This window comes from Pezoporus occidentalis, unplaced genomic scaffold (genome assembly GCF_034315485.1).
Source record: "Pezoporus occidentalis ecotype Australia unplaced genomic scaffold, CSIRO_AGI_Poc_V1 ctg114, whole genome shotgun sequence".
NCBI lineage: Eukaryota > Metazoa > Chordata > Aves > Psittaciformes > Psittacidae > Pezoporus > Pezoporus occidentalis.
In genome coordinates, this window is record NW_026912929.1 from 443,891 (window position 1) to 456,206 (window position 12,316).

Genomic DNA, 12,316 nt, shown 5'->3' on the forward strand with positions numbered 1-12,316 from the left:
CAGGAAAAGGTATCATGAGGAAGTAACCCTGCTGTGCCAATCTTGGTGACAAAGCAGTTTTACCAACACTGTTAAGCCCAAAACACACTGACCTCACGGACCTGCACTAAAACAGAACTAAAGAGACAAACTGCCAGCTGCAGGCTGCCACAGACCGAGGCTCAGGATCTGCAGCTCGAGCCCTCTAAGTGACATGGGAGACCGCCTGTAACTCTGGGCTTGCACTAAAGGCAGTATATGCAGATTCATTTCTATTCTTTTTAATATACCTGAAAATTGTGGACTTTTTGGTCTTCTCTCCCTCCAAAAGACTAACTCTGAAAAAGCTGCCTCAGTGATGCTTCCCAGGAATTGTGTGGTATACTGGTGCCTAGAGCACACCAAGGCAGGCAGAGTGTGCCAGGCCTGGCTGATCCATGGCTGTGAGCCACACTGCACAGCCCAGTGCCTAACCAAGGACCTGCCCAGCGACGCACCGGGGCAGGCAGATGCCTAGAACAATGGTGTGAATAAAAGCACAGAGCACTTCTGCTTCTCCGTTGCCTCATTTTCAAATCCTGCCCACACCTGACTGCACAAGGCACAACCATTTTTCCTTTTCCTTCTTCTGTTTTGTTTCTTGGACTGGTTTATACTCTTCCAGTGCTTCCCATAATGCAGGAAATGGTGTTCTGAGGAAGGCAATCTCTAAATTTACAATGTCAAGACTAACCACATAGTATATATTCAAACATACAGCTTAAATGTTGCCTAAACACATCTAGGTGAAGCAACAGTAAGACAGTGTGGGATGTACTCATAAGAAAACATGAAATTACAACTTGAGAAAAGGTACATAGAGAGACTACAGTAAAAATCCAGGCAGTGGGGTAACACCCACACCATATCTTCACCTTTGCTTTTCGATTATGTGCATTTGCAAGTGGGAAGGGAGAATTAGGAACATGATCAACAAGAGCAAAAAGGAAGTTAGCTTAATTAATGCCAAATAAAAATATCATTTAGATCATGCAATATAATTTAAATAACGATGAAGAAAGTGTGAACTGCAATCATTTTGGTAATGGAATATGAGTAAATCTCAGAAAAGCTTCTTCACTTCTTAAACATTGATGTTTATGAAATGTAAAGCAGCACTTAATGAGATTAAAGGATTACCTGCGGAACTTCAACAGCTGACATAGAAAAAACATGAAGACAGAAGATCTTGGAGCCGTTGTAACCCACAACAAAGCCTTGAAGTTTTTGTTGATGGACAGGGAAGTTACTAGCTTTGATATTGAGGTAACCCCCTCCAGAAAAGCAAAGCATATCCTCACACTGTGTATTCCAAGCCACGCTATTTGCATTGGGTTCCTACCGAGCAAAGGAACTGATGATTACAACAGGTGCAGTCACATCTTTCCTAAGAAACAGGCATCCTTCAGCCAGAAGGTTTGAGCTACTATAGCCTGGATGTGTACACACACACAGTTATTATTTATATGTGTAATATTCTAAAGCCTGATTTACAGGGCCATACTTTACGTTTTAATAAACGGCTGTAACTGTCTTGCCTTTGGTTTGCATTTACTTATGATCTATACTATCAAACTGTAGCACATAATATCAAATTCCACAATAATACACCATTAACTAGCACTTTCAGTTGACCATTTTTCTGCCTGTTACAAAAAGAAAGTTCCAGACCCTGGTTTTGGAGCACTTCACGCTTTCTCTGAAAATACCTCACCAACATTAACGAGTGAGCCCTTAGAGTGACTGCGAAACAGCAGTGGAGAGAGAATTATCATTATTCACTTTATACTCATGCAATACATAACAAAGAGGTTTAGGCTTTAATGTCATTCATATTAATGATAAAGTCAAAATGCTCATTAACTATAATGCTTCAGTGGGAACCAGGACAGAGCTCTAAATTAAACCGAAAAAGTCACGTGCTTAAGTGCCCTTTATTCAGCTGTTGCTCACATATATCTCCTGTCTTCTAATTCCTTATCCACCACCTCTTTTAAGGTGGTTTCAATAGTGAAATAGATCACAGTTAAATGCTACAACATGTGATTAATGGCTTAAAACAGATATAATTCCTGCACAGCAACACTTTTGGTATGTTCTGTACTTCAGATGACTTTCTGCTCCCCCAGCACCCCCCTTTGATTTCAATTTAAATTTTACCTGAAACAACAGCTCCTTGGTGTGAATGTCATACACCAGGCAGGTATCGTTTTCATCCACCACTGCCAGCTTGTTGCGGGATGCACTCATATCCAGGCAGCGCACAGCTGTGGATTGCTTCAGCAGCACGATCGCAAACACGTTGTCGACAAAGATCTTCAGAATCTAGACATGTGAAACCAGAGTCAGTCCTTCCACTTTTGTTTCCACCAACTTCAGTGCTGTTTAAAGTGTGCAACTACATTTATTTTCAGAGATGAACTGCATGAAACTAAGGAAATGCTTTCAGTTTGAGGTATCTTGGGAAGATTTGTTTCCACAATGGTTGCAAGCCTATATGGATAAATGATAGGCTACACATCCTGGTTTCTTTTAGTGCTCTACTAGTTAAACAATTACATTAATGCAATGCTACAGGAATATACAGCATAGGTACAGAAGACAAAGAGGATCCCAACTTCCTCTCTGTCCCTGTTCTCTGTGTCACTACCTCAGGCCCCCAGTTTGAAATTTTCAACTGCAAACTGGCTTGTGAAAGAGACACCAGTGTCACCCCTGGAGCACTCGCACCTTCCCAAAGGTCAGGAGAAGTGTACATACCCCCTTCCAACCCCCTCCACCCCAAAGATAAACTCTCTCTCAGCTCACCAAGAACTCTTTTTTTTGTCAGTTGTTCCTAACAACATATGGGCTTTAGACAAAATTAAGTAGGTTTGCACGCATTTTACAGCCAGAGAATGTGAAAGATAAAGGAAATCAGGAAATCAGGTTTTAATCACAAGATGAGACTGTCAAGTGGCATTCTAGAGCATGTTGCTCCTAAGACCTTCCCTTGACAGCACAGAAGAGATTTTATTTGCAGTGAAAAGACACCCATGAGACGTTACATGTTACCTGACCATTCTTTAGACCAACTAAGAGACCTTCTCTTCCTGGTGGTCCTCCAATAACTTTAATATAACGAATGAGAGATTCCATCAGCCATTCTCGCTCTTTAATGCCTCTAAAGGAGAGACACTGCAGTCTTTTCTCCTAAAGAAACAGTAACATATAAAACACTGCATGAAGGTAAAGATAAAAACCTTGCATCTTTGCTACCTATACTATACATGCTACATATATACACATGTATACACACACATTATACCCATACTAGCGTGTGTGCCTACTTTTACATATAAAAATCATAAAGTCAAATAGTCAGTTTGACAGCTTGAATTTTTTAAGGTTTTCCAGTGCTATAAACAAACACCACCTTCCCCCTCCACGTTGCCAGTAGTTCACTCCCACTCCCAAATCCCCTGGATTATGTGCTAATTTATCAAATGACTAGAGAGTGTTTTGCTGCAGCAGAGCAGCCTGTGTGTGCCACAGTTCCTGCTCGGAGCACGCTAGCACTGTACACTGCAACAGCACTGCACAGCGGTACCCTGGGGAAAAGCTGTCACAGACCATACAGTACCAGCAACTGGGACAGCTTCCCTAGAGTCTGAATGCACCCCAAGATGACTTTAGGTTGTAAGGCACATACCTGGCACAAAATAATGTGCTCTGAACACACAACCAGCAAGTTGCATTCAAATTTTTTCGCTATCTTCTCCTTCACCCGGTAATGCATATCTGAAGAATCATCTGAGTATAACTCGTAAATCAAGATTTTCTCTGGCATCTGGATTGCTAGTCTGTTTTTGTAGATTGCAATTTTCTTGACAAGCTCTCTGCCTTTTATTCTAACTAGAGAGAATAAAAAAACAAACCACAAAAACAATACAGTATAGACTGAAATGAAAATAATGGATACAGAAATCAGAAAAATTATTGATACGATCTTTCTAAAGCACCTTTAAAATTAAAAGCAGATTCCTTCTCAGAGAAGTCTGTTGTTATACATCTATGTAATCTACTATCCCCATCACAATTTATCACCCTTTATTATTTGTCAACAGCACATTCTGGTGCCATATTTTGACTCCTTGCCATAAAAAGCCATGGATATGAAGAAACAAAATTAGCACACATCCTTGAGGCTGCAAGTAAGGGAGAGGAGGAAAAAAAAGAAGAGCTAAATATGACGTACAGTATCTCCTTCACAGAGATTAAAACCTTATCTTAAAAGCCTCTGCCCCTCCCACTGTCCTTTCAAATCCCCATATCTTTCATTAAGCTTGTCAGCGCTGATGCTCCAGAATCCAAGTTTGCACTGTCATCCTGCAAACAGTATTCCTCAGTTTTACTGTCAAAGTGACAACAATCTGTCTGGTACATGCAGCATATATTCCAAGGGGATGGGTATTAATTAAAACAAAACAGAATGAGAGTGAAGCTTTGGCCTGACTGCAAGTGTGAAATTACCTTTTTGTTCAGTGATGAGGTGCTGGACAATAACATCAGTCATGTTGTCTCTGTAAGCGTAGCGATCTTTATAAAGGCCATGAACAGTGCTGAAAATCAACTGATAGAAGGATATTGTTCCATCCTGGCACCCTACTGCCTGCACACAAGAAGAAAATAATTTTAGTTAATTGGTACGTGTAGGTGAGAATTGGCAAAATGTGTGGTTTTTATATGAACATTATGTTCCTTTTCCTGCATAATGTATAGATTGATACCAGCTGCAGCCTACCGGTACTTAAACAGTGCTGAAAGCGCAATGCAGGAGGAGGACTGATCTCACAGGCCATGAAGACCACCATGCTGTGAGGGTGGGGTTTGGTTCAGTTCTATCGTGTTTGGTTTTTGGTTGGGTTATGAGGGGGGTGGTGCGGACTGGATTTTCTGGGGGATGGGGAACGGTTTTCAATTCACTCTCTATCTCCTCATATTTGTACAATGACACAAAGTGCAGCATTTATGGCTAACAGATGCCTTGTAGGCATTTTCCACAAGGTGTAATGCTAGAAACTCAAACAGATCTGAACATTTTCTTCCCATCATGGAATTAGATTTGGTCAACCTAGAAGTTATTAGGTGCCATTTTCCCATTTCAGTCACAGTTCAAGGACCTCACTAGACTCTGCTCAGGTTCTATAGCCTGAATCACAATATCTAGACTAAGCTCCTGAGTTCAAGATTTATGATCTTACCTTACATGACAAACTGTCTATGAAAACACCAGAGAAATGTTCTGACTCACCACATAGTTGGAGTCTGGTTTAACTCTGCATGTCCACACCCTGCTGCTTTGCTCTCCTATGGTACCAAGACGCACACCATCCTTCGTGAAGAGGGAGACTTGCTTATCAGAACCTCCCAATAAGATATACTCTCCTTTGGTAAAATAGCTAACACAGCAAGGGTCAAAATTGAGCATTCTGTCCTTCCCAATCTACACAGGAAAAATAATCAAAAGCATTAACAAAAGGATCATTTCTTATTTTCCCAAGGGCAACAACTCCTGTCACTGCTACCTGTCTTCTCATCTCTGGCTATCCACAGAACACCACTGGCTGTATTAAGATTCCCAAAGGCAGTTCTAAAATACATCCAAGAATCTCCCCAATCCCCAGCCAGTCTACTCAGAACACAAGCACCTCACAAAACCCACTTTAATCAGTTGAAAAAAATACAAAAATGCCCTCTCCAGACCAGTAAAATGTATCACAAAAGTCAGCAAAGTTGCAAGGGCTTTGACACAGGAATTGTAAGAGCAGCTGAGCTGCCATGGAAGAAACAAGAGCTGAAGGAAAAGATGGTTAGAAAAAGCAGACTCCTAAAAGGCTGGGAAAACAGAAAACATTTGCTGGAGCTAATCAAGCACTTTGAATGTGGAACACAAAACAGAATCAGAAAAACCCTGCCCCTCTTGAATGCACTTAATGAAACATACCTGTTTGCCACTGAGCTGGTAAAAGGAAAGTTTCTGGCCCCAGTCTGCCACAGCTAAAATATCATTGCGTTCTTCTCTAACGAACAAAAGAGAAATATGTAGTTATTCTACAGTGATTTACTAACAAATGTCTTGGAGCAACAGAACCAAGTAATAGAATAACAGGATTTACTTCATATTACTCTTTAAAACAACCCAAAACCTGAAAGGACAGCAGATACATCCTGCCATTTAAAACTGATGGAGACAGCCTGGGGACATGAAAGAACACTCAGCCTCCTTCACAGAACAACTGCAAGGCTTGAGGCACAACTGCACACACAGGGCACAAGCCCTGGTACAGTGAAGCTAATTATGGTCCCTCACACAGGTGAAGCACCCAGGCCTGGATACGGATCTCAGCTACTGTAGTACAAAGCCACCATAACACCAGTCAGTGCAGCTGAGCAAGAGTCAGCTACTGCTGCCAGTGTAAGGCAGGGAAACAAAAATAACCAAAATTGTTCCTGTGGAACCAACAGCAGAGCAAGGAAAGGCTCCAGGTCTCAAACTTGTGAACTTCAGGACTCTGACATGATCTGTTCAGCTTGGAGTAAATCATGAGGTACCTTCTCCACAGCTTCTTGCCTAAGAAGAAAGGAGGTGGTAATAATTTCTTGGCCAGAAGGGTTGGTAAGAATTGGAACAGGCTGCCCAGGGCAGTGGTGGAGTCACTGTCCCTGGAGTCATTTAAAAGATGTGTAGATGTGGCACCTGGGGATTTGGTTTAGTGGTGGAATTGCCAGTGCTGAGTTAATGCTTGGTCTCTTCCAACCTAAATGATTCTATGATTTAAACAGAACTTGTTCTCACTTTCTCCATGCAATTGAAGACTGGCAGCAAAGCCAAAACCCCAATACACAATCACTTAAAAAAAGGCAACCTACATGGCATTAATCTGTTTCAGCAGGGATAAAAGTCAAGCCTTTTTGCAATCAATAAGACAGGGATTACCTATTCAGCATGAAAAAGCAAGGATGAAATGATTTACCTGGATGGATTCCAACAAATTGACCATATTGGAGATGAAGCACCCCCTGCACGCTCTATTTTAACTTTCTCTTCACCATTCTTATTCCGTATGCTGACAACGCCATTGAACATCCCCAGAGCGAGGTACTGGCCATCATTTGTCCAGCTGGTAAAACACACATTTACTGAAGAGCAAACTACTATAAACAAGCAGCAGGAAGGTAGGATGCACAACATACTCAAATAGGGAGGACTGAAATACACTTCTAAGAGGGAGTTCTGGGAGGTAGCCAGTAAACCCACAGTTTGTTTATGCATCTAAATCCACATTTATGGCAACAGCATGCACTACAGCAAGAACATTTTATAATATACATAGAATTAAAATATATGTAGAAATAAAAAAAGAAAAAATTAAATCTATCATCTGCTTTCAATACTTCTAACATGTGCTAAGTAACAGACACATTTTGGGGAATGACAGTGCTGGCAGTAGACCAGACTGCTTTAAAAGCCATGTTTAGAACACTGATCAGATAAAACCGCACAGTGCAGGACAGAGGAGATCTGAGCTCTGTTCTTGTCTCCACTGCAGTCAGATGGACGACTTTATACAAACTAATGAACCCTCGCTTCAGTTTCCCCATAATCATTAATATCTCCTTCTGCTGAAAATAGAACACAGGGGATGAATGGCTCCATAAGCCAAAAGTATCATTATTTTTCCTCTAACTTCACATTACTGCTATTTCACAAGGTGACTAACAGAGGCAGAGAGAAGGCACCTGCTCCAGACCAGAACACCTCTCTGATACTTTCAGAAGAATTCAGTTATAAAGAGCACCAAATAAAAACCAAATTAAAAACCAAACCCCTTTGCTATGAAAACAGAAAGGGTGCAGGGAGAGGAGAGGGGCCAGTCGGTCTCTGTGAAAACTACACCAGAAAGAACAAATCATCTCTGATAAACATTAATCATATTCCTACTGGAGTCTTATAAACACTGCCCAGGTATTTCACTGCTGTGAATGGCAAAGCAGCAACACATGATGGTACTGAGCAGCCAGGCAGCAGAGCCTGGCACACTGCTGGGCACTGGCTCTGCATACACTGAACTATCACACTGCTGGACACTGGCTCTGCATACACTGAATTGTCTCACTTGAACATTTTTTTCCTTTACGCTTGCACATTAACTTGAATGGTTTGCATTGAAACTGACTTAAATGACCCAGGTAATCCTTAAAACTTACCTACAGCAAGTAACCTTACTGCTGGTCTTATGTTTAGAGACTGATTTCTGCTCAGGAGACCACAAGCCTTGATTAAAGCAAACAAAAAGCCAAAGTAAATGACAAATGTGTTCAGACTGAAAACTAACATTGTCATAAAACTCAGCTGGAACTTCCCAGGGACTAAAGTCTCACCCACTGCTAGGACATTTAAATACATGGTATTTATCAGGGAAAAAAAAATCCATTTAAACAATACAGTGAGTGTCTCTACAAAAAATCATAGTATCAAAGTAGTACATTTTATACCATGGCTCCTCACTACATAGCCCTTTCCAAAGGAGTTTAAGTGATTTAAATAACTATCTAATATTACTTCAGGTAATCTATTTTGTACCTCATCTCTTCTGGATATAAAGAACTGTACCCATCTGTAGGTAGCTTTGCTATACAACTTTAATAGAATTTATTGGCTTAATGGAAAAGTTGGAGGAAGAAGACATACCAAAATCACTGGAAGAACAGGATGCCAGCTGATGAGTAAGAGGATTGTATGAAACGCACTGAATAGAGTCATTATGCCTAGAATGAAGTTACAATCATATTTCAATAAATCATTCTTAAATGCCCCCTTTGATGACTTTCAGCAAGATAGCTGAAAGGTTCACCAGATGCTAGAAATAATTTGATCAGTTTATATTACATCAAATTAATCTGCTATTACTGTAAACTAGATCAGTAATAAACCTTACAAAAATTGTCTCTAAGTGGCAGGATTCACTGTATTTCATCAAGATCAGCTAAAAATGTACAGAGATAGTGGTTTGTGAAACATGATTAAAGGTTATATCCAAATTCTAAACCAAATACGCCTGCATATGTTCCCAGTAGTCCACTGGCTTGTGCATACAACTAGCAATGCACACACACATTCAGAAACAGAATTTGAAGATGTCGTTTAAGAGGGGTGATGTAAAAACAAAGCCAGAAGATGGAATACACCAAAAGCTCCAAACCTGATGTTTAATTTGCTCTTTGAACCAGCTTTATATTAATCTTGTTTGTTTTACAAGAAGAGTCACTTTCTGTTTAATTTTATTCTGATCTGTAGAGAGTTTCCCCAGTTCTCTGCCAGCCCTCTAAATCCAGAGTCTTATCCAAACTTCTCACCCTCTTTTAAGCCTTTAATTGCTTTCCTGCCTCGTTCAGATACTTTGACTGTTCTCTTCCTCCTCCCTTTCCTATTACCCCCTGGCATTTTCTCTGACCTTAGCCAACCTTCCTCCAGATCTAACAGCACACACTCTTTGACAGCAGAAGAGCATAATCAAAGTCTGCTTTTGAGAGGCACAGAATTGGAAGGCATCACTTACGTGTATTTCAGAATTCCTTCTAACTTTGAAGTCCAAATTATCACACTTTTATCAGCAGAGCCAGATGCGAAGCGTTTGCCTAGGAATTAGATATCATTTAAATCCCACGCATACAAGAATCACTTTCACTCCAAACATTCAATCAAAGAGAGAGCAAGAAGTTCTTGAACTTGACAAGGCTCATGTAATAAAGGGCCTAACACTGCAAGTGTCTTGATGTGACAGCACTCCTCCAGCTACATGGAACTTGGGTGACTTGACTTTGCTGCTCCCATAGAGCAGGCCGTGCTAAAGCCCAGCCAGGCAAGGAAGCAGCCAGACTTTCCAATGCTGTCAGTCACAGGGTGTGCATTTATGTTAACAGGGTCAAGGGAAAACCAGTCCATTTCCACAGGTACCCCCAAAAGCTTAACCAGCAGGATCTGAGAGGAAGTCCTCTGAATCCACACAGTAAGCCCCCACAGAATGAGAACTGGAAGCAGAATAAGGCCTGTAGTAAGTGTGGTAGCATGTGGGGGATCAGAAGGGAAAGCCTTGGGACAGAGAAACTATGGGAATAAAAATAAAAACCAGAGACAGGTGGGGTGCTAGAGAGAGGATCTCTGGGACAAGGCTTCTCCTCACGTTACCCACAAATATTAACTTCACCACCACTGAAGTACAAGGGGGAAGAAAGTGGGGGCTGCAGTTCTTGGATTAACAGGTAGCCTCACATGTAACAGTAGGGTACTTCTGCAGATCAAACTCTCCGTTACAAACCACCAACACTCACGTGTGTTCAGATGAGTTAGTGAAACAACCCTGGTTTCTCTGTCTAGCAACTGGCACTACAGACATGCACTGTACAAACCAGACTAGCAAAGCCCCCAAAGTGGTATTTACCATCTTTGGCATAAGCCACACAGTACACAGTGTCCTTATGTCCTTTCAAAGGCTGGATTAAGGTTCCATCAGAAGTATCATATACCTGTTTAAACATGGGAAAAAAAAAAACAACAAACAAAGCCAAACATTCAAACAAAAAGACATGCATAAAAAAATATCTCAGCGAGGGCTAAGATAAAATTACTGAAGGCCAAAAGGGTTATACACCTTCTTTTGTGTTCTTTTTTACACAGTATATAGTCCATGCAAGACAAAATGGCTTAAAGTGCAGAAGCTTTCCTTAATGCAATACTTCTCAGAATGAGAAAACTCAGTGTGAGAAAACTCAGTGTTAGAAAACTACATGCACAGAAGATTCCAAACACCTAATTTGCCCTGCGTGCTTTAGTCCTTCCTTCTTTCTCTTCATTAGATGCTTAAATGTAATAAATTAGTGGAAAGGACCCTAACTCAATGCCCTGTTCCATGAGCACTGTGAACTGCAGCCCGCTGCCCTGTGCTCCTCACTACATTTCTATGTCGTGCCTCCCCCACCCCACCTGAAAGCTTTGAGGGCCCATGAGCAGCACAGCCCCGAGCTGCTCCTCCTGACGAGTCAGCCACAGGCAGGCAGAACCGGGGAAGCACAAAAAAAGCTCCAGCTGAAGCTTCTCACAAAGCCAGGGCACCAATTCGAGTTTCTTTTCACAGCTTTGCATGAAACTTGTAACAATGCAGTGTTTGCAAGCCACGCCACTGTGCTACAAGTGAGTTAATGGACTCCAAACGACCTGGTGAGGTGCGAGCGGATGAGATGAGGAAAGTAACTTAAATCCCATTACTTTTGGAAATAGAGCTTAAAACTTGGTAAGAAACATTGAAAAGCTTTACAGTTAGCCTGCACTAATATGTATGCAGATAGGAGGCTGGACTAGTAGAGATAAGAGGATTTTTGATAGGTTCGTAAGTACATGTAAAAGAATCATATGCATACAACTATAAATGTAAGAGGAAAAAGTTTCCCTACCAGCAGTCTATTTCCAGCAGCAATTATCAACTGAGTCCCATCTGGTTTGAATGCAAGGTCATAAATACTAAAGGAAAAAGAAGAAACAAATCCCCCCCAGAAAAACTCCCTGTTAGTGGACAGAAAATAGATTTTCTTTCAAGTCAAAGATGCCGCACAACAAACACCGGTAACTGCGTACTCCAGAGGCCAGCGGAGCCTAAGAAAAGAGCTCCGGATGGTCTCCCCGTGCCCCGAGGAGCCCAAGCACTGCCCGCCTCCCGGCCCCGGGGCAGACTCTCATACGCACGGGCGCGGCTGCTGCCCTGCGGCTGAACGGGAGCTGAGAACGGCAAAAACCACCTCGAAAAGGGGCAGCGTTACTGAGCTCCGGTATCGAGCAGTAGGAGCGCAGCGCTGCTGCCGCGGGGGCCTGCACGGGAGGAGAACCGCTGCCTGCAGGAGGACGCTCAGGCCAAGCCTCCCGTCGCCCGCGCGGTAGGAGCGGGGCAGAGCAGCGGCCGGTACCGCCGAGCCCAGCGCGGCCTCAACCAACAGCCCCAAGCCGCGGACTCCGCCGCACACCCAGCCGGGTAAGTGCCGCCGGCCATGCCCGGCACCGCTCCCCCGATGGCCCGGCCGCGGCCCAGCCTGCTCCCGGCCCACAGCCCCACCGGGACGCGACTTCTCACAGGCCGGCCCTCCAGGGCCGCTCACCAGTGCTCGGCCTTGTCGCGCCAGGTGAGCGCGGCCCGCATCGCCCGGGCCGAACCGAACCGAACCGGGCCGAACCGGGCCGGGCCGGGCCGCCCCTCCTCAGCGGTCC

At 42.9% G+C, this 12,316-nt stretch overlaps 1 protein-coding gene across 5 annotated transcripts in view; it reads right to left on the bottom strand.

Annotated features, from left to right (window-relative positions):
- The window catches only part of IFT122 (intraflagellar transport 122), a 31,615-nt gene extending 19,309 nt beyond the window's left edge, over nt 1-12,306 (bottom strand). For 3 of the 5 annotated variants that reach the window (XR_009968012.1, XM_062636204.1, XM_062636211.1), the window contains exons 1-14: nt 12,208-12,306; nt 11,512-11,578; nt 10,503-10,587; nt 9,621-9,699; nt 8,753-8,829; nt 8,269-8,335; nt 7,035-7,181; nt 6,005-6,080; nt 5,312-5,503; nt 4,531-4,669; nt 3,710-3,912; nt 3,073-3,210; nt 2,179-2,343; nt 1,159-1,356 (exon numbers count right to left, since the gene is read on the bottom strand). Coding sequence is in view for 4 of the 5 variants with exons in the window: in XM_062636204.1 (XP_062492188.1) it covers nt 1,159-1,356; nt 2,179-2,343; nt 3,073-3,210; nt 3,710-3,912; nt 4,531-4,669; nt 5,312-5,503; nt 6,005-6,080; nt 7,035-7,181; nt 8,269-8,335; nt 8,753-8,829; nt 9,621-9,699; nt 10,503-10,587; nt 11,512-11,578; nt 12,208-12,248 (1,674 nt within the window). In the remaining variant the exon portion in view is untranslated. Of the gene's footprint in view, nt 1-1,158; nt 1,357-2,178; nt 2,344-3,072; nt 3,211-3,709; nt 3,913-4,530; nt 4,670-5,311; nt 5,504-6,004; nt 6,081-7,034; nt 7,182-8,268; nt 8,336-8,752; nt 8,830-9,620; nt 9,700-10,502; nt 10,588-11,511; nt 11,579-12,207 lie in introns of those variants that run through there. The other 2 variants (XM_062636193.1, XM_062636222.1) reach the window with 2 other exon arrangements.
- Nucleotides 12,307-12,316: the final 10 nt, after the last annotated feature.